Source organism: Saccopteryx bilineata, chromosome 5, assembly GCF_036850765.1.
Source record: "Saccopteryx bilineata isolate mSacBil1 chromosome 5, mSacBil1_pri_phased_curated, whole genome shotgun sequence".
NCBI classification, from domain to species: domain Eukaryota; kingdom Metazoa; phylum Chordata; class Mammalia; order Chiroptera; family Emballonuridae; genus Saccopteryx; species Saccopteryx bilineata.
This window is the reverse complement of record NC_089494.1, coordinates 158,364,619-158,392,348: the sequence shown is the minus strand read 5'-3', so window position 1 is coordinate 158,392,348 and position 27,730 is coordinate 158,364,619. Positions and strand designations below refer to the sequence as shown.

The 27,730-nt window shown below is 36.4% G+C and overlaps 1 protein-coding gene across 1 annotated transcript in view; it reads right to left on the bottom strand.

Annotated features, from left to right (window-relative positions):
- The window catches only part of ITGA8 (integrin subunit alpha 8), a 287,595-nt gene that overhangs the window by 121,258 nt on the left and 138,607 nt on the right, over window positions 1-27,730 (bottom strand). The window contains exons 12-13 of the mRNA XM_066280756.1: window positions 11,711-11,916; window positions 10,057-10,248 (exon numbers count right to left, since the gene is read on the bottom strand). Of these exons, the coding sequence (XP_066136853.1) occupies window positions 10,057-10,248; window positions 11,711-11,916 (398 nt within the window). The remainder of the gene's footprint in view (window positions 1-10,056; window positions 10,249-11,710; window positions 11,917-27,730) is intronic.

Below are 27,730 nucleotides of genomic sequence, written 5' to 3'. Positions count from 1 at the left end.
GAGTTATCCTTAGTGCCCAAGATTGACCAATTGAGCCACTGAATGTGGGAGGGGAAGAAAAAAAGGGGAGAGAGAGGGAAAAAGAAGCAGATGGTCGCTTCTTCTGTGTGCTCTGACCAGGAATTGAACCGAGGACATCCATACGCTGGTCCAACTCTCTATCCACTGAGCCAACTGGCCAGGGCCCACACCTATTAAAGTGGCCCAAAATCCAATACAATGACAACACCAAATGCTGGTGAGGATGTGAAGCAACAGGAGCGCTCATTCATTTCTGGTGGGAATCAAATGGTACAGCTACTTTGAAAGACAGTTTGATGGTTTCTTGCAAAAGGAAATATGATCTTCTTATACAACCCAGCAATCTCACTCCTTGGTATTAACTCTAAAGAATTGAAAATGTATGTACACACAAAAAACCTGCACATGGATGTTCATAGCAGCCTTATTCAAAATTGCCAAAACTTGGAAGGAACCAAGATATCCTTCAGTAGATAAATGGATAAATAAACTGTGATCCATCCAGACAATGGAATATTATTAAACACTAACAAGAACTAAGCTATCAAACCAGGAAAAGACATGGGGAAACTTTAAATGCATATTACTAAGTGACAGAAACCAGTTTGTAAAGGTATGTACTGGCCATGGCAGGTTTGCTCAGTGGTAGAGCATTTATTTGGCCTGGCATGTGAATGTCACACATTTGATTTCTGGTCAGGGTATGCAGGAGAAGCAACCATCTGCTTCTCCATACCTCCTCTTTCTCTCTCTCTTTCTCTTTCTTCCCCTCCTGCTGCCATGGCTCGATTGGAACGAGGTGGCTTCTGGTGCTGAGGATGGCTCTGTGGCCTCTGCCTCAGGCATTGAAAAAATTGCTGAACAATGGAGCAAGGGCCCCAGATGAACAAAGCATTGCTCCTAGTGGGCTTGCTGGGTGGATCTCTGTTAGGGCGCATGTGGGAGTCTGCCTCCCCTCCTCTCACTTAAAAAAAAAAGGTACATACTGTATAACTTCCAAAAGGTAAAACTATGACACAATGAGGTCAGTGGTTATCAAGGTTTATGTAGAGAAAGGAATGAATAGGTGTAGCACACTCTGCATGATACCTATAATGGTGGCTACATGTCACCATACATTTGTTCAGACCTATATAAAGTACAACACCAACAATGAACCCTAATGTAAGCTATAGACTTGGATGATGATGTGTCAATATAGGTTCATCAATTGTAATAAATGTCTCACTTGGGTAGGGGATGATGATAAAGGGGAGGCTTTGCAAATGTGGGGACTGGGCATATAAGGGACTGTACTTTTGTTTAATTTTGCTTTGAACCTGAAACTTTTCTAAAAAATAGTCTATGAAAAAAAACTTCAACTGAAAGATGATATGTACCATATAAATGAGTAGCCATATGGCTGATTTATCTGGTGACTTATAGTTACTACTTACAAGTGGGATATGATTTGAATCAGTGACAGAATCTAAGATTAAGTATTTATTAAAGATTTAATCTTATCTGTGAAAGGTTTTACCTTAGAAGCTGTTCACGTGTGTGGAGGGAGGCAGTTCAGGTGTTTAAGGGAATTCTAACCTAATTTTTAAAGTCATTAATAATGAGCTTTGGATATAAGACATAATTTTTCAATATTGACTGCCTCTTCAAACTTGAGCCAGTAATCAAGCAGATGAAGCTTCTCACAGATCTTCACACCAGAATAAACAAAATATAAATATCTCTTTTAAAGACAGGATTCTCCAAACTTTGATGCATTTTCATTAATTTAAGGTTGGAATAAAAAGATCTTCATATTATGTTATTAGACTTGAAAATGACTGTTGTTAATTTTTGTTTTGTTCTTTCATAAACAAAGTTGTGAATATAGACAACAGTCATTCTCAACCTGTATCTGTGAATTTCTGAATTGAAATTTAAAAAATCACATATCCAGATTCCCCCTTGAATGCTATCACAAATATAGAAGGTCAGTGTATTGGTGCAGGGCTGGTTAGTCACAGGAGGATATGTCATATTCATCTCAGCTGTGTATAAAGTGACTTTATAACTCATCACATAAAAGTCACTCTAGCTAGAAATCAACTGTGGTAGGACTATTTATCCTATGGAATTTGGTAAATGTTACAGATGTGGGTTTTTGTTTTCCTGCAGATCGGCTTGTTAAACATTTACCAACATGTCTCTGAATATAAAGATATGTTTCGAGGTTGAAAGCACAGACAGTGGAATCTGTGGAGAAGTGTGCAGAATGGCTCCCAACTGTCTCCCTGAGAAATGGGAAGCTGGTTAGTTATCCACCAGATCTCATCCTCAGCAGGAGTTGCAGGCGGCCCTGTGGCTGTTTATCCCCAAACACCTTTCACACTGCACTGGTGTTACTGTAGCACTTGCCTGGTCCATGTACCACTCTCACCTGGGATACTATAACAGCTTTTGACCTCTAGTTTCTTTTTCATTACAACTCATTCTACTTATTGCTAAAGACTGAAGTTCTTAGTGTCATTTTGAAATCTAAAACATATTTTCTTTTTCTGTTATTTTCCAAACAGAGTACCAACTAACCAACTACTTCACAAGCTATTCAACATCTTTTATTTCTTGTCCCAAATTTAGCTTCCATTGACTCTCTTCATTTGTGCTTCCATCAATTTAGATGAAAACATTTCCTAAATAACCTTTTCTTATCTCTGAGTTTCTGCCATGCTGTGACTTTCTGGAAGGCCTTCTCCATATAACCACTTCATAACCAAACCTATATCTTAAGAATCTGCTTAACCATTACTTCCCCCATGAAGTTCTCTTTGAACATGTTAGCTAAAAGGATGTTTTTTTTAACTAATTCATTATTTTTTAATCTTAAAACTTCTCTCCTTGTCTTGCATTACAGTTAACTGTCAGATACTTTATTACCATGATTGCATTGTTTCTTAAGGGCATGGATTATGTCACACTGAATCAACATGTCATTTATAACTAATATTGAATGATTGATACTAGTTATTATTCACAGTGCCAACAGCTTTATACATGTGATTAAACTTAATATCTATAACACCTTTTTAAAGGGGGAATTTTATTAGGCACTGATATACCCATTTTACCAAAGAGGACTGAGGCTTAAGAGGCTGAGTAAGGTTACACAGTCAGCCATTGTTACAGCTAGAATTTGAACTCATACCCATGAGGACAGGATCTTTGTTTAATTTAGTGCTGTGTCCTCAAAACCTAGAGAGTACCAGGTATATGGAAGGTACTCTCTAAGTATTTGTTTAATAAATTAATAAATTGTATTTCCAAAGCACAATCTCTTCAACATTATATAATCAGTAAATATTCTACTATCCTTATCATATTTAAAAATAAAGACTATTAAAAAGAGAAACTTCTAAGATAGAAATAAGTTTTTAGGAAGCCAGTAGTAAAATACCTAAAACAAATATTTCACCATTATTAAAAAAAAAAAGAAAACTGTTGGTGATTGTTCTCAACATTAGCTAAATAGTTTTAAAGTTGCCCTAATACCTGTTATTGGCAACTGAAATGCAAAAACACTGACTTACAAAACGTAAGTTGAATAATAAAAATGTAATTCATCGATTTCAAGTAATATTGATGTCTTGAAATATAGCTATAATAGAAGGGAAAATGGAAATCTGTAGAATTCAGTTTATTACAAGTCTTATCTTGACAACCTGGCAGCTGTGAGAATACCCATATCCAGATCCTGGTTTTCTAAATACCATTCTTCAATCAATAAATAAATAAAATAAAAAAGGAACTACAGCTCTTTGAAGAATGATTGATTCCAGTGCTGGGTGGGGAAAATACAAGATGAGCCTGAAAGATCTTGTCATGTCAGAGAGGAAATGCTCATAAGAGTATAGAAATGTTAAAGAACACAGGAACCAACTGAAAGGAATTCCCACTGGCCAGATATAAAACAATTTAAACAACAATGTAAAGAAATCTAATAATGGATTATATAGCTCATAAAATAAATATCCATGATGCTATACAAATATAACAAGTTGAATAAATAAATAAATGAATAGAAGAGACATACTTTTCTTATGTTAGAATTGCAATTAATAAATGTAGAAGGAATAATGGAAATAAAAAATTGAATTAGGTAGTCACAATTGTTGCAGGGGAGACTCAACAATGAATGCTAAAATTAGTGGGCAAAGGTATAACAAGAAGAAACAGGATGTTTGCATAGTGTTATTATGTCTCTCTAGAGCAGGGGTCCCCAAACTTTTACACAGGGGGCCAGTTCACTGTCTCTCAGACCGTTGGAGGGCCAGACTATAAAAAAAAACTATGAACAAATCCCTATGCACACTGCACATATCTTATTTTAAAGTAAAAAAACAAAATGGGAACAAATACAATATTTAAAATAAAGAACAAGTAAATTTAAACCAACAAACTGACCAGTATTTCAATGGGAACTATGCTCCTCTCACTGACCACCAATGAAAGAGGTGCCCCTTCTGGAAGTGTGGCGGGGGCTGGATAAATGGCCTCAGGGGGCCGCATGCGGCCCGTGGGTCGTAGTTTGAGGACCCCTACTCTAGAGATACTTCTTATTACATAGGGAAAAACAGTAGCCTTACAGTGGGAAACCTCACCAATATCGAAGTGTAGAAAGACAGTAGACATCATGGGCTTCTCTGTAGCTCTGATGCACTAAGAAGGCGCAGAGCATCAGTTGTGCGTTATTCTTGCCAAAAAATACATAACCCCAATATAATCATGAGCAAACATCAGACAAATTGAAATTAAGGGATGTACTTCAAAATGTCTAGCTATTATGTATCCTGATTTATTGATGTCACCCCATTAAAAAATAAAATTATATAATAAAAAATGTCTAGCTATCCTCTTCAAAACTGTCAAAGTCACAACAACAAAGAAAGGTCAAGGGACTGTCACAGATTGGAGGAGAAAAAGAAGACATGACAACCAAATGCAATGTGAAGTCCTGGATTGGATTTTGGTCTAGAAAAAGAACACTATGGGGACAGATGGTGAAACTCTATTAGCACTTATAATAGGCCTATAGATTATACTAGGTTATATAATATGTTAAAATTAGGGAAGCTGGGAGAAGGGTTTATGGGACTTCTGTCAGTATAAAATCTTCTAGAAAAAGTTAAGAAAAAATATTTCATTAAATATTTCCCCCACCCCAAAGATAGAGCCTTAACAACATGCCCAATATTACAGAGAAATCTGGGGAGGCAGTAAGTTTAAATCTTGGATTACAGAATCAAAATTTAGAGTTTAAAAGACCCATGAAAACGTATACCATACATCACATCATTTTCAAATGAAAAAAAGTAAGATTAGAGGTTGTGATATAAAAGTCACATTGTCTTGGGGAAACTGCTTCTAGAACCTGTCTTTTGCCTCTTCTTCCATTTTCAGTTTTCTTATGACACTGCTGGAGTCAAGTCCAAGAGCTCTTTCAGTTGACTTCATTCATTCAATTTGATCTAAATTCATAAGGTCTTTTTTTTTATAAGAAATGTAATATTCTAATTTCTAATGTATTCATAATGAAATGATGAAAATACTGCTCAAGAAGAACATAATGTTTTGTTTCTCATAAAAATTGGTAGCAGTTTGAGAAATAAAAATAAACTTTGACTATAAGATTTTAACTTAATTCAATTAAACTTCCTATCAATTTGAGGAGCTCAAGGTGCATGACTCTCTTTGGTTAAAGCAACCCTTTAACTTCTTCTCATGTACAATTTGTTTCTTGCTGGGTTGTCTGTGTACACCCACTCACACACACACAGCACTTATTAAAAGAGAAATGGGTCGCTTTATTATATTTGGTATAACTGTCTGAGATGGCTTCATGCTATCATTGACTATTAGGAGCCTGAGCAAGCCAATGATAGTCTTGGCATTCAGCCCATGTTTTCCTCTGGTTTTTACTGCCTGAATGATTTCTGTTCCTCAACAAAACTAGCACTTACCCTCCCCCACCTTCCTACCTCTGGAGTATGCATTTAGCAGATTGCTTTGTTATACAGTAATGTTTAACAGAGTTAGACTGAATCATTGAATTTTAGGGATTCCTAACTATCATAGACATTTCTTCTCCAAAATGTTTTCAATTAATGTGTACAAGATACTCCCCTGGTCAACTATAGTTTTCCAATGATTATCAGTATAGACTTGAACCCATCTATTTTTTGACTAAGACTTTTGGTGCCAGCAATGGAAATACTAATGACTCTTATTTATTTATGCATACCGATGACAATATTTATTGTAAGATCTCTAAAATATACTGAGTAATTAAGTTAGATGTTAGGAAAATGTTTCCAAATATTGTTTCTCTAATAGAATCTATTTCTACAAGCAAATCTCCCATGTCTGTCCATTGTACCATACTTTACTAAGGACCCTGGATTAACATTCCAGAGTCATTTCTAACATTCCCCCCCCACCCCGTTCTTTAACTTCCATCTCTACCAATCATTTCCAAATTTGTCTATTTTCAATTTGCACTATTTTTGTCAGTCCCTTCCTTTCAATTGCTGTTGTCATAATCCTAATCTGGGCCTAATTAATATAAAATTAAATAGCCTTAAATGGCGAAGGGGCTGAGAGGAAAGAGCATTTACCATTCCTGGTACCCAGTAAATCACAGTAGTGAGAAATGGGAGAGGTCCCTTATGCCTCATCTCCCACCTCAGATAGCAGAGTGGTGGAATTACATCATAACTTGGCAGCAGCACATGGTATTAGGGGAAACGTCCAGGGAGAGTCCAGCCCCAAGACTATTGTGAGTGGTTGTCAGCCCAGCAAGGTCACCACAGCTATGTTCTTACTCTCACAGTTCTGTGTTTCTGGGGCAGGGAAGTAAATGTTATACTATAAATTAAGCAGGAATACAGTAAAAATGGAATAAGCAAAATAAAATAATACTCATTAGTGTGCTTAAGAAAAAGAATATCTCCAAAATATAGTCTTCTTTTAAAACTTGACTGCAGAGCTGCCATTTATTAAACTATGTCCTATATAATCTCATTTTAACACAACTCTGTCATTTAATTATATAATCAATCTAATTTCATCTTTATACCAACACATTATTATCTTATTTTATAGATAGGGAAATTAGACTTCAAGAGGTTAAGAAATGGTCTAACTCATATACCTACCCATGTCATCATCTTCAGCACAATAGAAGGCAGGTTTTCAAAATCTTAGGTGGCCTAACATGTCTGTGAATTTAAGTAGCTTTGATTCTGTTGATGTTCATCAGTTTGATATCCTCTCCTATTGTAAACCATTTCACAACACTCTGTAAAACACCTTTCCTAACCTAGACAGTGCAAGCTCATATTCATCCCAGTGAAGTAGGTATTATTAGCTCCAAATACCAGAAAAGAAAACAAACAGAAGCTTAAAGAAATAAATAACTTGTCATTGCCACAGAGCTCATCAGTGAGGGGTGGGGATCGGGACCCAGGCAGTCTGACTTCCCTTTCCTTGCACACAGCCACTCTGCTAAATAAGATTAAGTCTAAATCTAGAAGTCACTGCAAGATTAAGGTTTTCTTCCTTTGCGGAAATGAAAGATTGAGAGCTAAATGAAATTCATTTATAGAAAAATGAGGGAAGTTACATGTCTAATTTCTGAGTTATGTCTGCAAGTTTAAAATATGCTATGTTAGTTAACAGAATCTAGCTGCCTGCCTAGGAGATAGTTTTCCTCTCAATAGGTCCCTAGGGACTTGGTGGCAACATATAAGGGCATTCTTGAGTGGCATTTTTTTTTTTTTTGCAAGAAGATAGGGATCAGAGAAAATGTTATAGGATCAGAAATCACAAGACACCTATATTCCCATTCAAGAGGCAGGATTGGGACCAGAACCTGGTCTACTAAAGATGAACTCTGAAGGTGTCAAGACTATCTTGAGGGTTAAAAATTCAACTTAGTGGCATTAATTCCGGGCTTAGTGAAGAACATTTACTTGACAGAGACGGACTTCAATGCGTTAATATCATCAGTCACTAAAAATGGAATCAGCCTCAGCAGATAAGGGTATGGACTAGCAAATGGCTTTAAATGACCTTTTCTGATTAAGAGGGGATGAAAAAGACAAAATTATAGGTTTTCTCTGTTTCTCGTCTTACTGATTTTCCTCTCTTTTTTCCCTGAAGGCAATATTCTTTGAGAAAAATGTTGTTTTATATATCTCTCCTTCCTGGTTCTTTTTTAGGAGACTTCAAAGGAAGTTGGCGGGCTGCTTATTTAACTGATACACCCTTTATTTCCTCTACCGTGTGTAAGGCACAGCATAGTGAAGAGCAAGATCTTTCTAAATTAACTGTCTAAAATTGCAATCTAGGAATTAAATTTCATTAATCACCCTTACATGTTTTGGAAAGAAACCACATAGAAGATCTCATTTTTGGCTTATTTAAAATGCAGCCTGACCAGGTGGTGGTGCAGTGGATAGAGAACCAGACTGGGATGCAGAGGACCCACGTTTAAAACTCTGAGGTCACCAGCTTGAGTGCAGGCTCATCTGGCTTGAGCACAGGGCTGCTGGCTTGAGCATGAGATCATAGACATGACCCCCTAGTAGCTGACTTGAGCCCAAAGGTCGCTGGCTTGAAGCCCAAGGTCACTGGTTTGAGCCCAAGGTTGCTGGCTTGAGCAGGGGGTCACTTGCTCTGCTGTGTCCCCCCCATCAAGGCACATATGAGAAAGCAATCAATAAACAACTAAGGAGCCACAACTAAGAATTGATGCCTCTCATCTCTCTCCCTTCCTGTCTGACTGCTCCTATCTGTCCCTCTCTCTGTCTCTGTCACAAGTAAATAAATAAATAAATAAATAAATAAATAAATAACAGTTATGTCCTCCCCCCAATAACAAAAACTATCATTGATTAGACTAGTATAGTATAGTATAACTTATGAAAATAAATTTAACTAGACACTGTTGAAATTGCTGCAGGTAGGATGCATTCACATACAAATTTGTACACATTGTGGTATGAATTTATTTTAAACCCACTATAATGTCTATGCTAGTACCATGGAATATTATTGGCAAATTTATGAGAACATGTTTTGCCTGATCCCAAAGGGGAAAAAAATCTGAAGGATTGAAATTAGTCATATATATTTAGGCAGTCAGTTGATTAGAAAGCTGCTTCAAACCAGAAAAAGCTCTACATATGGAAAATACTTAATTAGGGAGGGGATTGGTGGTGGAAAGAGACAAGGTTTTAATAAACAGTTAAAGCTGTCAGTTAACTATTAATGATTTCTATTTATTGAAACCATCTTAACATAACCAACATAAAAGTGAAAATTGAATCATAAAACCAAGAAGTCTAATGTTCTCTGCTAAAAACTCTGATTACTGAAAAACATTAAGATCAATCCCTATTTTCATACGTCATGCGCAAAACATGAATGATGGTTCTTTGCTTTAGGAATTCTTATAAGTCCTCAGTATGAATTAGATAATCAAATATAGTTTATGATTTCTATTATGAACTAGTTCTTTTTGCTTTACTTTAAAATGTTCTATCTTTGGAAAACCCAAAATATGACTGGAAAATATTTATGCTCTAAAAGAGTAAACTTTATGACAAAAATGTTAAGGTTCATAAGTCAATCAATTGGAAACTGTGGGATCAAAAGGGAATTATGAGGTTAAAATATATTGCCCTAGAAAGGTGTCGGATGCGAGCTGTCTTTGTCAATTTAGACCAAATTACTGAGGGGTTTCAAACAAAACTTTTGTTGTCAGATTGGCAAATTTTGTATCCTATGCAGTTTTCAAAAAATTATCTTGCTTTTTTTGACAGGAAAGAGAGTGTTTGCTTTGTCTGCCTTTGAATTCTTGTGAAAGTCACTCTGGAATCCTACAAAGAACCTGTGTGTGGGTGAGCTTGGGAAAGAGCTGCTTACACATGATGCACTTCCCAGAGAATGGGCTCTTTCTAGGAGGTGGACTCTCTTGAGGGAAAAGAAAGAAAACATTACCTGGGTAATCGTTCCTGTCTATGTCTGAGTCTCCTCTTAAGGTGAAGCCAAAGCCAGAAGGGATAGCCTGCGATGCCCACACTCCTTGCAAAATTTGGGAAGCCCTGGTGTTTAAGCCATGTTTGTTCCCATTGTAAATGAACACTTTGCCTCTTTGATCCTGGCCTGCAAAGGGTGCACTGATGGCAACATCTACAAACAGAGACACATGAACATATTTTTTAAATAAAGAAAAGTGTTTTGTAATAGAATGAAGTACAATCAAAGAACAGTAGCATGCAGTCCAAAGGGCTTATTAAAATTTCCGTTAAAATTTGTAGTACTGCAGAAAGAGTAAATTGTTATCTTTTATCCATTTAACATAAAAGGTATAATATCAAACTCTTAATGCCAATACCTGCCAAATGTACTAATGAATGGCTACTTTTGTTGGAGCAAATTTCTATTCATTCACTCCTTGAACTTCAATCAGAAACCCATAATATGTTGGTTCTGAACTTTAAGGCCCTGAAAATGTATGCAAGATTTTGTGTGAGATTGCGTATTATTTTTTGTGAGAAGAGGGTACTTATAAAACATTCATAAATTCATAACTTAAAGAACTACAATTCTAAACTAAGAATTTAACACTTTTATTGCAAGCATTGAAGTAGCCTTTCTGCTGAAGTTTACAGACCAATTAAAATTCAGTATCACCTACAGTGAGTCCGGAAAGTCATGTGCACTTTTGATCAGTCACAGGAAAGCAACAAAAGATGATAGAAATGTGAAATCTGCACCAAATAAAAGAAAAACTCTCCCAGTTTCATACCTATTCAGTGTAGTTCGATGTAGGCTCATGCACAGATTTTTTAGGGCTCCTTAGGTAGCTATCTCGTTTAGCCTCTACAGACTCGTCACTGACTGATGGCTACCAGAATGGAATTTCTCCACCAAACTGCCGGTTTCCTTCAACTGCTAATCCCACCGAGTAATGTTATTACTATGTGGTGGCGCTTCGGAATAAATGTGCCGATATTCATGTTGCACTTTGGTCACGGATTCGAATTTATGAAACCACAGAACACACTGAAGTTTCCTCTGTACTGTCCACATCTCGACTGCATGGCCGTGGGCTGCTCCACTGTATACATGGTGTTACGTCATCATCTGCGCATGCGCACATGCTGCCACATCATCCTACAGAAACTGGGAGGGTTTTCCTTTTATTTGGTGTGGATTTCACATTTGTTGCTTTCCTGTGACTGGTCAAAAGTGCACAACTTTACAAACACACTGTATATATAACCCATATAGGTTAATCAGAAGGCTATATATACTTGCTAATATTTGAACACATATTTATTTATCTTGACCTGGTACATATAGAAGATTCTCTAGTTCTCTCTTTGACTCACTAAATCTAAATATTACTTTAAAAAAATTACTACCTTTATTTAGAGCTGTTATATGACATCTTAAATCAACATGAAAAGATTTCCATGTAACACCTATGTTAATCAAAACATAAATTTTAAATTGCCTTGAGATTTTTGATAGTTTATTAAAAACCCAACTGTATAACACACACCACAGTGAATACTTCAAAATTTCCATGCAACAGTAACACTGAATTATGACACAGACACAGTTTCCACACACTGGTGTAAATTACCATTGTATCCATCTTGATTCAGGTCTCCTAAGTGTACCACAGCACTACCAAATCTTCCAAAAGCCTCCATGCCTGCGAACACCTGCGGGTCTTCAAAGATGAGAGCACTCACTTGCATGTACAGGTAAACTTGACCCACTTCTCTAGGGCTGCTCTCAAATTCACGTTCCATAAAGAGAGGGGCCCCAATCAATATGTCATCCATTCTGTAGGGAACAGAGGAAGGTCAGCACACTGGCAGACATAAGATCTTTTCTGATACATTTTAATCAACCAAGTTAGTACATTTCCACTGGTATTTTTCCTTTTGCAGGGGACATTTTACAATCTTCATTTTTTTCATTGTTTTGTTATGTCTCTGGAATAGAATGTTGCAAGAAAATAATAGCTGTTAAATGATCACATTGAACTTTTTAGTCATGTTATAAGTAACTACTTTAAGGAAATCACAGGTATTTCACCTTTTCAGCTTTGAGTGCATTTCCAGAAACTGTAGATATACAAGTAAAACATATCTAGAAGACCTAAATAGATTTTTCTAAAAGTAGATTACAGGTTTCCAGATAAAACTTTCATCCCAAAAGAGAATTTATAGTTATTTTTTGTAAGTGTAGATATTATACCATGAAACTAATAGATAATTTTTAAGGTTGAAAAAATTCTAGAAACAGATACCTAACCAAATTATTTAGAGATAAAGACATAACAACTAAGATAATAAAAACCAAAAATAGTTAAAGACATTTCCCTCACAAAGCCAGATGGCAAAAAGAGGAATAGAACAGAGCCTTCTAAGCTATTTTGGGTTTTAAAAACATATGCATGCATTATTTTTATTTAAAACATTTTAAGATAAGTCACATCAACCAAAGTTTATAATTTGATCTGTACTAATCACCTCTACTAAAATTTGTCTGAAGACACCCCTATTCTAGGAAATGTACTAATGTGAAGAATGACTTCAGATGGAAATACAAATCTGCATTTGGCTTTTATATCTCTGTAGATTAGGTAATATGTAAAAGTTTGCCAAGTAAAGTAATTACTAAAATATTATCATTAATCTAAAAGTCAGGGATGAAGTGAGAACAGTTACTAAAAGCAAGACACCTCTTTTATAGCAACATGCAAGACAAGCCAACATCACTCTGACCCACCCCTCCCTCCAACTTCTTGCCTTTCTTGTGGTTTAGCTACTGTCTATTTTTCAGTATGATTCAATAGACATCCTGTGTACTGTTTATATTTAAGATACTGTAGTAAGTGATTTAAAGAATACAATGAGTATTAGGTCAACCCTGTTCTTAATTAACTTAAAAGTGAGGTCAGATTGCTACTTATATAACTATCAGCAAGGCAGAGTAAGAAAAGGTATGAGTGATCCAAACTAAATGCTAAAGATTCCAGATGGGGAAAGAGATGGTGGTGCTGTGAACCAAGCAAGTGTCCCTGAGTGAAGTTAGATAACAGTGGGTGGCCCAAGAAAGCTTCATGCTAGTGGGATGCCTATAATTTTAATTAGAAAAGTAAAATATACAAAGAATTCTTAAAGCTCTGGCCTTGACCAGTTTGCTCAGTTGTGAATGTCCTAAATTTGATTCCCAGTCAAGGGCATACAAGAGAAGCAACCATCTGCTTCTCCACCCCTCCCCACCTCCCTCCCTCCCTCCCTCTCTCTCTCTCCTTCTTATAGCTATGGCTTGAGTTGTTCAAGTGCATCGGCCTTGGTTGTTGAAGATGATTCTTTGGTGCCTCTGCCTCAGGTGCTAAAAATAGCTCGGTTCTGAGCATGGCCCCAGATGGGCAGAGCATCAGCCCCAGATGGGGTTGTCTGGTGAATCCCAGTTGGGGCACATGTGGGCATCTGTCTATTTACCCTCCTCTCACTTGGAAAAGAAAAAAATGAATTCTTAAAACTCAATAATATGAAATAGCAGTAATATTACATAACAATATACAATATTTTAATTATATATTATTATACAAAATCAATTTTATATTAATATAATTTAAACAATAAGAAAACCCATTAAAATTGGTCTAAAATCTAAATAGACACCTTATCAAAAACGATATACAGATGGCAAATAAGCATTTGAAAAGATGCTCAATATCATTTGTCATTAGAGAACTGGAAATTAAAACAATAAGATACCACTATACACCTACTAGAATGGCCAAAATACAAAACACTGACAACACCAAATGCTGACACAGATGTGAAGCAACAGAAACTCTCATTCACTACTGGTGGGAATACAAAATGGCACAGCTACTTTGAAAGACATTTTGGAAGTTTCTTATAAAATGAAACACTCATACCAAATGATCCAGCAATTACACTCCTTAATATTTACCAAAAGGAGTTGAAAACTTGTAACACAGAAAGTTGCATATGACTGCTTACAGTTTTATTCATAATTGAGAAAACTTGGAAGCAATCAAGAGGTCTTTCAATAGGTCAATGGATAAACAAATTGTATGTTCAGACAAATCCTGACAGCATCAATGCTGGTGAGGATGTGGAGCAATAGGAACTTCCATTCATTGCTGGATAAAATGCATAATGGTATGACGACTTCGGAAGGCATTCTGCTGGTTTCTTACCAAGCTAAGCGTAGGTTTGCCATACGATTTTCTCCTATGTAGTTACTCAAAGAAGTTGAAAATTTATATCCACCAAAAAACCCTGTAATTGTCCCAAACTGGAAGAAGCCAAGATATCCTTTAATAAGTGAATGCATAAACAGACACTTGGTATATCATACAAGAGACTGATTTTCAGCAATAAAAAGAAATGAACTATCAAGCCACAAAACAACAGGGAGAAACTTTAAATATATATTGTTAAGTGAAAGAATCCAGTCTGAAAGGTTAAATGCTGTGTGATTTCAAGTTCATGACATTTTGGAAAAGACAAAACTATAGAGACAGTAAAAAGATCTGTAGTTGGCAGAGGATAGGTAGGCAGAAGGATGCACAGGTAAAGCACAGGACATATTTAGGGCAATGAACTATTCAATATGATACTTTATGTGGATACATAACATTAGGTATTTGGCAAAACCCAAAGAACCTACATCATAGAGGGAACCCTAATGTGCCCTATGACTTTAGTTAATAATGTATCAATATGGGTTCAATATGCTGTAACAAATGTACCACACTAATGCACAATGCTAATTAAAAAACTGAGGGTAGAGGGGAGAAGGCGCTTCTATGAATTTGCTGTAGTTCTGGCTCATTTTTTCTGCAAACCCAAATCTGCTTTAAAAAAAAATAAAGTTTATTAATTAAACAAAACTGATCATTGAAAATGTAAGTTGAGCACAGAGAACAAAAGAATAGCATGAGTTTTGACATCATACTGATCCAGATTTTAAATCTGGCTTTTAGTAACTAGCTGTGTCATATTGAACAAGTCACAATACCTCTAAAATGTGGATAGCAATAGGCTACTTCATTAGATACATTATTTATGATCTCTGTCTGTCTCTCTCCCTCCAAATGTGCATACACATCCACAGGTTATATTGATACAATAGTATTTAAGAAGTGGTAAATATTATGAAGGCATTGGGCTGGCCATTGATGGGAATATACAATATTTTACATTATTACAATACAAACAGAAAGTGCCTGTTAAAAAAAAATGCATTGTCTTTTTCCATCCCCTGATTTGTAGAAGCTAGAAATAGGTGAAATATAACTTGGGGATCGTCAGGGACCTTAGGGACTTTTAGAATAGGCTCTCACTGTCTATCCACAGCAGAGGAAGTAACAAGTGGGTGAAGACACAAACCTGTAAGAAGGAAGTTGGAGGGGGTGAAAGGCAGGCTCATGGAATAGCTATTATTTGGATTTCAGATTCCGAAACATAAGTTGGATTACTATGCTTAGATAAAACTTCTTTTCTAAATATTCCAGATATATTTACCTTTCAAAAAATTGCCATTGCTTGCAATCCTGGTATGCTCCATCCAGGCAGAGAGGAAAGTATGGAGAGGGGCCATTGTAGCCCTGGGCCTTCCCCTGCAGGAACCTGGCTGCCACTCTTTCTGTTATCATTATTACCAGTAAGGAGAGGCATTTGCTAGACACTGAATTGTGTGCGCTGCTGCCTAGCAGTTCAAAGAAATCTAAAACCACTGGTTCTCTACTACGGAGACTGAGTGGGGCCATTTTCTCCTCCTACAAAGAAAGGGGAAATACTCATATAATTGGTCCCTGAGCATATGAATATGGCATGGGACTGACACTATTGGCCACTACATTTCTCACTGCCAACACTGAATTATAGAAATAAAAATTTAGTTGACCTATCATTGTTAAAGACTAGCAAACTGAAGGAATCTTTGGATTCTTTGAGTATTATGACAGCACTGATTTATTTTCTTAGGAATACATTTTCCTAGATATTTATTTGTAAATCTTCTAGAGTGTTCTAAACAGCAAAAAAAGAGAAAGACATTTGTTCTAATTTTTTAAAATATTTGAATGTTTATTTTATTGATTTTAGAGAGAGAGAGGAAAGTGGAGAGAGAGAGACAGAGACAGGAAAATTGATCTGTGTCTGTGGGTGCCCTGACCAGGAATCAAACCTCTGTGCTTTGGGACAATGCTCAACCAAGCTACCCAGCCAGGGCCAGTTGTTTTTAATTTATAATTGTGTTCTCATAAGTCTGAGAGAAAACAACTGTCTCAGATTAACTTGGTACAATGTGCCTTGCAGAGAATATTATGCCCTTAGTGTCAATATTTTTTATATTAGCAATACCACTTAAGAGTCACAGTATATACTATTGTTTAGACTGGTTTTGTTAAGTCTTTGTTTGCAGTTCATTTGTAGATTGTGAAATCAATTTAATGCGTCTTGACAAGATATTTTTTAAAATAAAAACAGATATAATAGAAAATATCAGAGTGCATAAATTACATATGATAAGGCTAAATATTGTTCCATGAAACTTTTGTTTCAGTTGTGTGTTTGTATACTAGGTTGCAATGTCAAATGTATTTTGTACTATGAACCATGAGGCAAAAAAGTAAAACAGCCTGACTTGTGGTGGCGCAGTGGGATAAAGCGTCGACCTGGAACACTGAGGTTGCCGGTTCGAAACCCTGGCCTGCCTGGTCAAGGCACATATGGGAGTTGATGCTTCCTGCTCCTCCCCCCTTCTCTCTCTCTCTCTCTCTCTCTCTCTAAAAATCAATAAATAAAATATTTAAAAAAAAAAAAAAAAAAGTAAAACACTGAACACCACTGCAATAAGCTAGGTGAGCTAATTAGGATATTTCAAAATTTGTCAAATTCTGTTTTTAAATATATACAATTCAAGAATAAATTTTAAAATACCAGGTCCACCTGGCAAGCCCACTAGAGGGCGATGCTTTGCCTATCTGGGGAATTGCTCTGTTGCTCAGCAACCAAGCTCTTCTTAGTGCCTGAAGTGGAGGCCACGGAGCCATCCTCAGCACCAGGGGCCAACTTGCTCCCATTGGGCCATGGTTGCAGCAGAGGAAGAGATAGAGGTAGATAGAGATAGAGAAACAGAGAGAGGGGGAGCAGTGGAGAAGCAGATGGGTGCTTCTCCAATGTGCCCTGACTGGGAATTGAACCTGGGACATCCACATGCTGGGCTAACACTCTACCACTGAGTCAACTGGCCAGGGCCTCTGAGTGCCATCTTAAGAGAATATGTATATAGTAAAAGACTGGGTGATAAACACACACACACACACATATATAACACAATATATATATATATATATATATATATATATATATATATATATATATATAAAACAATGATGAAGAAATAGTATTAATGATCAGGTGTTCACTAAAAACCATCTTCTGTCTGCTTGGGTCATATTGGTCATTTGGGTAAGATCTAAGATATTATGTAAACGCATTTTATAAAAGTAGAATATATGTGCTAAAGTTCATTTTATCTGAAATATCTAATGTTTAAGTATAGTTTTCTTTAAACTTCTGTGTAGATTTCACACAGGTCTTATTTGTCTTTTTTATGTCTAAATCCACTCTAATAATAATACCATGCAAAGCTCAATTTGCCATCCTTCAAATGTTGTTTGATATGGAAATATCATAAATATGTTCCTGAGGTGAGAGAACCCATCAATGAGAATATTCAATATGAAAAATCTGAATTCAAGTTTTTTGCAACCAAATGGTGTTAATGTGTGATTTAACATATAACTTTTCTGTTTTTTTCTTAGTACATATCACATGGTAATGCCCCTATTTTCAGAATGTAGCTATTTATTAAAATAATGTATATTAGAAGACTATATACTACAGTTGATACCTAATCAACTTAATTCTTATATGATAGGTAAGAACTAATATAGCTTATCAATTATATTACAGATCAATTTAATTTCTAATCTCTTTGTTTTAGTTTTCTATAGTTGCTACTTATTTCAATCATAATATATCCTGCATGAGAGAACATACTTGGCCTAAATCTAGCGCCAAAACATAGTCACCCAAAGCTGCTTCCTTTCAAATAAATATTCTCTAAAATGCTCTCAAGTTGACGAACTGCTAAAAATCTCTCTATTTCCCTTTGGCCTGAATGAGGTTAGAAACAATCCAATGGATTAAGTTGTAATTCTGTGAATTTCTGAAATAGTATAAATAAGTTTCAAAAGACATTAGAAAAAAATAAAAGATTTGCTTTCTTGGGCTCAAGATGAAAAATTCCATCTCCATTTGTTGTTAAGTTTGTCCAGAAATTCCTGATGGAGTTTACACTGACAGAGTTTGCAGCTCTGGCTATTTTAAGATAACTAAACTGAAGTTAATTTCATCAGCTTTGTTTACATTTCTAAAACAGTCACAGGCTTGACAATATCAACCACCAACCAGCGTACACACAATTGTTTGGCCTAACTTTTGGAGTCCACACATAATACCTGGAGATTATTTTAAATAAAAATATTTTGAGGGAAAATTGTCAACAATTTACTCATTTGATAACATTACTTAATGACACTGTCTTTCTCCCCCCCAATGTAGTGATTTCAGAGCATTTGTAGTATAATGGATGGAAAAGGTGACGTATGCTATCAAAGAATGTTCACTAGGTAGCCTCATTCACAGTAATACTTGAGTTCTTGGCTAGAGAGAGGAAAGTCTGCTCCAGTCACACAGAATGTGGGGAATCTTAACTTAGGAACCATGAACAATCAACTAGCAGAGCGATGTCTATAATCTTACTGAGTCACTGCCCATCATCCACTTAAGCTCAGGGTTTAAAAGAAGAGATGCAGAGATGACGTCAGAGTAATGGCGGGGTAGGAAGCGATACCGATAAATCTCCCCCAAAACTCAACAAGATCTTCAACCAGAAACAGAAAAACCTATACTTGGAGCTTCCAGATGCTTCGCAATACACCCAAAGGTATGATTGAGTGAAAAATTGGCTAAATATATAACCAAACCCCGAAGGAAATAGGGAGTAAGAAATGCTCCGCCTTCCTCACTAACCTAAACAGGGCAGCTTTCTCTGGTAACTGTGAATATAGAAACTGAGGCGGGCAAAGGGGGTGAATAGATCCAGGCCGCAACACAAACGGCCGAACCAGGCTGTGGCACGGAGATCCAAGCCGAGGAAAATCTGATCCTGTGGCAACCCGGGCAATACAAGCTAACACTCGCGCCAAACCCAAACAAAGAAAGACAAGCGGAGCAGCCATTTTACCCGGTCTCCTGGTCGGTGCGCAGTTAGTGGGCGAGAGATTTCTTCCTAGGCCCCGAGAGTGGGTGCGTGTGTTGCCCCACGGAAAGGCAGGGTCAGAGGCCTTTCTGTGGGCCAAGGGCAGAGTCTCTGGGCAGCCCCAGAGCCCTGGGAAAGCCATGCACGGGAGGGAGCGAGAACTAATTCCAACGGTGGAGATTTTCCGTGCTGGAGGGTGTTTCACTCAGAGGGAAACGCGGCCGGCCTCATATCCTGGTTTGCGCACGCAGATAAGGAGTGAGTGATTCCTCCGAGTGCCTCGGCAGTGCGCGCCCGTGTTATCGCACAGAGGGGCAGAGTCAGGGGCCTTTGTGTGGGCCAAAGTGGAATCTTGGGCCGCCCCCGCGCCTTGCAAAAGCCGCGCACGAGGACGGGGACGGAGCGAGACTCAATTCCAACGCTGCAACTTTTCCCTGCGGTTGGGGGTTTCACTCAGAGCGTGAGACTGCTGGCCGGATATCCTGGTCGCAGACAGTGAGTGAGAGTTTCCTCCAAGCGCCCCGTAAGTGGGCGCCCGCTTGTGTTACCGGACAGAGTGGCAGAGCCAGAGGTCTTTGAGTGGGCGGAAAGCCCGCCTGATTATGCTAGCAGCTCTGACTGACTGAGCCTTACCCAGAGCCCTGTGCTGAGTGGAAATAGAGTGGGGAGTTGCCAGCTCTTTGAGCCTCTTACTATCCAGGCAGAGGCAGCAGCAACCCCATAGCTGGATTATCAGGCTACTAATTGAGGAAGGAAAGACTAGGAGAAAGGCTCCAGGAACACGGACTCTCTCACTGTCGGAGCCTATAAATGCTAATGAGCCTCGACTGCCAATGGGACTAAAGCACAATACATGACATTGCCATAGAGACTTATCAACTGCAAACCACTACCTGAGCGTGCCAAAGGGGCAGAACCTGGGGTACAGAGTCACCAACCAGGAAGAGGGAGAGAAAAGAAAAAGCAAGAAGATAACCTCTCAAAATCAAGAATAAACTGCAGACTTTATAACCTATCCCATTTTATTATATTTGTTCGTTTGTTTCTCTTATCTTCATTCTTGATACTTTTTTTCCTCCTCCAATTTGGCCGATTAACTCTCTACCGGTCTTACTCTCTCCTCTCCTTGAAGTACACTACCCATAAGTGTTACATCTCCCATTATCTTTTCTCTTCTCTTCCTTTCTCTCTATGAGGGTTGCACTCCAAAACCCTTAAATCTCTCTCTCTCTCACTCCTTTCTTTTTTCTTCTTTTAGTGGTTCCCTCTTTTTTTCTCTCTCTCTCTTTCTTTTCTCCCTCTATATTAGTTTCTTCCTTTCTCCTTTACATCTCCTCTCATTCAAACCTCAATAACAAACAAATTATCTTATCTGGGACTCAAACTTATGTTTGTGGCATTTTGAGGGGTTTTTACTTCACCTTTTTAACTCACTAGCAGTGCTCCCATCCCTGGCTCTCCATATTATTTAGTTCTTGTTCCACTAAATACAATAGTAATTTTTTAATTTGTCCCCCCATTTTTCCGTTTTCCTCTTATTCCTCTCATCATAACTCTTAGACAACCAACAACTAAAAACAAATCATTTTATTCTTGACCCAAATTTTTTTCTTATTTGCATTTTGTGGGTCCATACGCTCTTTTTTTTTCTTTTTTCTTTTTTTTTCTTTTGCCCCTTTATTACTTTTCCCCAATTCAGGCCCTCCATCACAGGCATTGTTTGTGATAATTCACAGTCCACCACAAGATTTTCTCAAGAAAGAGGGGAGAGGAGAGGAGAGGAAAAAAGGAGGGGGGAAATAATTTCCTTTTTTTTAATTTTTATTTTATTTTATTTTTCTTTATTTCAATATTAATTTTTTTAAAAAAAACAACTCTTTTCGATTTTTTATTTTTTTATTATTTTTTTAAACTTTATATTCTTTATTAAATCTCATTAATACTATCAACAAAACCACCCTCAGATGCCATTAAGGAAGAGAAAATCGAATATCATGGATACAAAAGAAAGAGAGGTAACACAGCTAGATGAGGAAAAATCTATGGAGAAAAAATTTAATATATTGGAAACCTTGGAGCTAAATGACAGAGAATTCAAGATAGAAATACTAAAAATCCTCTGAGATATACAAGAAAACACAGAAAGGCAATTTAGGGAGCTCAGAAAACAATTCAATGAACACAAAGAATATATGTCCAAGGAAATTGAAACTATAAAAACAAATCAAACAGAGATGAAAAACTCAATTCACGAGCTGAAAAACGAAGTAACAAGCTTAGCTAATAGAACAGGTCAGATAGAAGAGAGGATTAGTGAAATAGAAGACAAGCAACTTGAGGCACAACAGAGAGAAGAAGAAAGAGACTCAAAAATGAAAAAAAATGAGATAGCCCTACAAGAATTATCTGACTCCATCAAAAAAGAATAACATAAGAATAATAGGTATATCAGAGGGAGAAGAGAGAGAAAATGGAATGGAGAACATACTCAAACAAATAATAGATGAGAACTTCCCAAGCCTGTGGAAAGAACTAAAGCCTCAAGTTCAAAAAGCAAACAGAACTCCAAGTTTTCTTAACCCCAACAAACCTACTCCAAGGCATATCATAATGAAATTGACACAAACCAACAGCAAAGAAAAAATTCTCAAGGCAGCCAGGGAAAAGAAGAATACAACATATAAAGGAAGGCCCATTAGATTATCATCAGATTTCTCAGCAGAAACTCTACAAGCTAGAAGAGAGTGGACCTCAATATTTAAAATCCTGAAAGAGAGGAACTTTCAGCCAAGAATACTATACCCATCAAAGCTATCCTTCAAATATGAAGGAGAAATATAAACATTCACAGATACAGAAAAGATGAGGGAATTTATCATCAGAAAACCTCCACTCCAGGAATTACTAAAGGGTGTTCTCCAATCAGATACAAAGAACAAAAAAAAAACAAAGCCACACGTAAAAGCTCCAAGAAGAACACAATAAAACTAAATTTAAACTGTGACAACAACAAAAAGAAAGAGGGGGAGAAGATGGAGATTAACAGTAGCAAAGGACGATGGAGTGCAAAAGTACTCTCAAAATAGTTCGCTACAATGAACAGGGTAGGGACCCTTTTCATTACTCAAAGGTAAACACCATTGAAAAAACCACCACAGAAGCACATGAGATAAAAAAGATAGCAACAGAGGAAAGATGTATGGAATACAAACAAATAAAAACAAAAGATAGAAAAACGAAAGAGAAGGATCAAACAAGACACAAAACTAACAGAAAGCAATCTATAAAATGGCAATAGGGAACTCACAAGTATCAATAATTACACTAAATGTAAACGGATTAAACTCACCAATAAAAATGTACAGAGTAGCAGAATGGATTAAAAAAGAAAATCCAACTGTATGCTGCCTACAGGAAACTCATCTAAGTAACAAGGATAAAAACAAATTCAAAGTGAAAGGCTGGAAAACAATACTCCAAGCAAATAACATCCAAAAAAAAGCAGGTGTAGCAATACTCATATCGGATAATGCTGACTACAAGACAGCAAAAGTACTCAGAGACAAAAATGGCCATTTCATAATGGCTAAGGGGACACTGAATCAAGAAGACATAACAATTCTTAATATATATGCACCAAACCAAGGAGCACCAAAATATATAAGACAGCTACTTATTGATCTTAAAACAAAAACTGACAAAAATACAATCATACTTGGAGACCTCAATACACCGCTGATGGCTCTAGATCGGTCATCCAAACAGAGAATCAACAAAGATATAGTGGCCTTAAACAAAACACTAGAGCACCTGGATATGATAGACATCTACAGGACATTTCATCCCAAAGTGACTGAGTATACATTTTTCTCCAGTGTACATGGATCATTCTCAAGAATTGACCATATGTTGGGCCACAAAAACAACATCAGCAAATTCAGAAAAATTGAAGTTGTACCAAGCATATTTTCTGATCATAAAGCCTTGAAACTAGAATTCAACTGCAAAAAAGAGGAAAAAAATCCCACAAAAATGTGGAAACTAAACAACATACTTTTAAAAAATGAAGGGGTCAAAGAAGAAATAAGTGCAGAGATCAAAAGATATATACAGACTAATGAAAATGACAATACGACATATCAGAATCTATGGGATGCAGCAAAAGCAGTGATAAGAGGGAAGTTCATATCACTTCAGGCATATATGAACAAACAAGAGAGAGCCCAAGTGAACCACTTAACTTCACACCTTAAGGAACTAGAAAAAGAAGAACTAAGACAACCCAAAACCAGCCGAAGAAAGGAGATAATAAAAATCAGAGCAGAAATAAATGAATTAGAGAACAGAAAAACTATAGAAAAAATTAATAGAACAAGGAGCTGGTTCTTTGAAAAGATCAACAAAATTGACAAACCCTTGGCAAGACTTACCAAGGAAAAAAGAGAAAGAACTCATATAAACAAAATCCAAAATGAAAGAGGAGAAATCACCACGGACACCGTAGATATACAAAGAATTATTGTAGAATACTATGAAAAACTATATGCCACTAAATTCAACAACCTAGAAGAAATGGATAAATTCCTAGAAAAATACAACATTCCTAGACTGAGTCAAGAAGAAGCAGAAAGCCTAAACAGACCTATCAGTAGAGAAGAAGTAGAAAAAACCATTAAAAACCTCCCCAAAAATAAAAGTCCAGGCCCTGACGGCTATACCAGCGAATTTTATCAAACATTCAAAGAAGACTTGGTTCCTATTCTACTCAAAGTCTTCCAAAAAATTGAAGAAGAAGCAATACTTCCAAACACATTTTATGAGGCCAACATAACCCTCATACCAAAACCAGGCAAGGATGGCACAAAAAAAGAAAACTACAGACCAATATCTCTAATGAATACAGATGCTAAAATACTAAACAAAATACTAGCAAATCGAATACAACAACATATTAAAAAAATAATACATCATGATCAAGTGGGATTCATCCCAGAATCTCAAGGATGGTTCAACATACGTAAAACGGTTAATGTAATACACCATATCAACAAAACAAAGAACAAAAACCACATGATCTTATCAATAGACGCAGAAAAGGCTTTCGATAAAATACAACACAATTTTTTATTTAAGACTCTCAACAAAATGGGTATAGAAGGAAAATATCTCAACATGATAAAGGCCATATATGATAAACCATCAGCTAACATCATATTAAATGGCACTAAACTGAAGACTTTCCCCCTTAAGTGAGGAACAAGACAGGGTTGTCCACTCTCTCCACTCTTATTTAATGTGGTACTAGAGGTTCTAGCCAGAGCAATCAGACAAGACAAAGAAATAAAAGGCATCCATATCGGAAAAGAAGAAGTAAAGGTATCACTTTTTGCAGATGGTATGATCCTATACATCGAAAACCCCAAAGAATCCACAAAAAGACTACTAGAAACAATAAGCCAATACAGTAAGGTCGCAGGATACAAAATTAACATACAGAAGTCAATAGCCTTTCTATATGCCAACAAAGAAACAACTGAGAAGGAACTCAAAAGAATAATCCCCTTCACGATTGCAACAAAAAAAATAAAATACTTAGGAATAAACATAACAAAGAATGTAAAGGACTTATATAATGAAAACTATAAACCATTGTTAAGGGAAATCAAAAAAGATATAATGAGATGGAAGAATATACCTTATTCTTGGCTAGGAAGAATAAATATAATCAAGATGGCAATATTACCCAAAGCAATATACAAATTTAATGCAATTCCCATCAAACTTCCAATGACATTTTTTAAAGAAATAGAGCAAAAAATCATCAGATTTATACGGAACTATAAAAAACCCCGAATAGCCAAAGCAATCCTAAAGAAAAAGAATGAAGCTGGGGGCATTACAATACCTGACTTCAAACTCTATTATAGGGCCACGACAATCAAAACAGCATGGTATTGGCAGAAAAATAGACACTCAGACCAATGGAACAGAATAGAAAGTCCAGAAATAAAACCACATATATATAGTCAAATAATTTTTGATAAAGGGGCCAACAACACACAATGGAGAAAAGAAAGCCTCTTCAATAAATGGTGCTGGGAAAACTGGAAAGCCACATGCAAAAGATTGAAACTGGACTACAGTCTCTCCCCCTGTACAAAAAGTAACTCAAAATGGATCAAAGATCTAAACATAAGACCTGAAACAATTAAGTACATAGAAGAAGACATAGGTAGTCAACTCATGTACCTGGGATTTAAAGAGCATTTTATGAATTTGACTCCAATGGCAAGAGAAGTGAAGGCAAAAATTAATGAATGGGACTACATCAGACTAAGAAGTTTTTGCTCAGCAAGAGAAACTGATAACAAAATAAACAGAAAGCCAACTAAATGGGAAATGATTTTTTCAAACAACAGCTCAGATAAGGGCCTAATATCCAAAATATACAAAGAACTCATAAAACTCAACAACAAACAAACAAACAATCCAATAAAAAAATGGGAAGAGGATATGAATAGACACTTCTCCCAGGAAGAAATACAAATGGCCAACAGATATATGAAAAGATGCTCATCTTCTTTAGCTGTTAGAGAAATGCAAATCAAAACGGCAATGAGATACCACCTCACACCTGTTCGATTAGCTGTTATTAGCAAGTCAGGTAATAGCAAATGTTGGAGAGGCTGTGGATAAAAAGGAACCCTCATCCACTGTTGGTGGGAATGTAAAGTAGTACAACCATTATGGAAGAAAGTATGGTGGTTCCTCAAAAAACTGAAAATAGAACTACCTTATGACCCAGCAATCCCTCTACTGGGTATATTTCCCCAAACCTCAGAAACATTGATACGTAAAGACACATGCAGCCCCATGTTTATTGCAGCATTGTTCACAGTGGCCAGGACATGGAAACAACCAAAAAGCCCATCAACAGATGACTGGATAAAGAAGATGTGGCACATATATACACTATGGAATACTACTCAGCCATAAGAAATGATGACATCGGAACATTTACAGCAAAATGGTGGGATCTTGATATCATGATACGAAGCGAAATAAGTAAATCAGAAAAAAACAGGAACTGTATTATTCCATACGTAGGTGGGACATAATAGTAAAACTAAGAGGCATTGATAAGAGTGTGGTGGTTACGGGGGGAGGGGGGAATGGGAGAGGGATAGGGGGTGGGGAGGGGCACAAAGAAAACAAGATAGAAGGTGACAGAGGACAATCTGATTTTGGGTGGTGGGTATGCAACATAATTGAACCACAAGATAACCTGGACTTGTTATCTTTGAATATATGTATCCTGATTTATTGATGTCACCCCATTAAAAAAATAAAATTATTAATAAAAAAAAAAAAAAAGAAGAGATGCAGGCCACAGACAGATTGGGGAAAGTAGGTGACAAGCAGTGACTCAGAGTAGAACTAAGGATATGTACTTGGGTAAAAATTAAATTTTAAATCTAGAGCTGAGCTCTTCTGAGTGATGTATGCTCATTCATATTTCCTTGATAACTGGTAAATGCTGGGAAATCTAGAAAGGGTTTTGTCAATTTAAAAAATATTGTAGGGATAATAGACTCTGTAAAATTATTTATGAATCATAACCAATGGCTCAGTAAACTGTATCAGATTAGTTTGGCTATTTTAAATATAATCAAATAAACGAATTTTTCTTATATGCCATGACCTTAAAAACCATTTACAATAGAATTTAAAAAAATTATCAGTCAGTTATTTTTAGCATAAAGACAATCTTAAAAGTTTTTTGGGTGAAACAACATTGAAATTATAATTTATATTTTTATAAAGTAGAAGACCTTGCTTATAAAAATAATGAAAATTATTAAAATGCACACTTAATATATAGAAATGCAGTTTTTATCAATAGCCAAAATAGAGTAAAGCATTTCAAACATGGATATATTTTATTCTTCTACCATAACCCTTATTTAAGATCACTGGCATCTATATGTATTCTATAAGTATGTGTACATCTATATCTATATACATAGAGGTACACAGACTACATCTATGTGTCGTTACATATATATATATATATATATATATATATATATATATATATGTGGGTAGATAGATGGATATGTGTGTATATATATAAAATCCAAAGAAGTTCAATTCACGGAAAGTAGAATGGTGGTTACCAGGGGTGGGATGGTGGGGGAAATGGGAAGATGTTGGTCAAAGGTACTGAGTTGCAGTTATGTAGAATGAATAGGTCTAAAGATCTAATGTGTAGCAT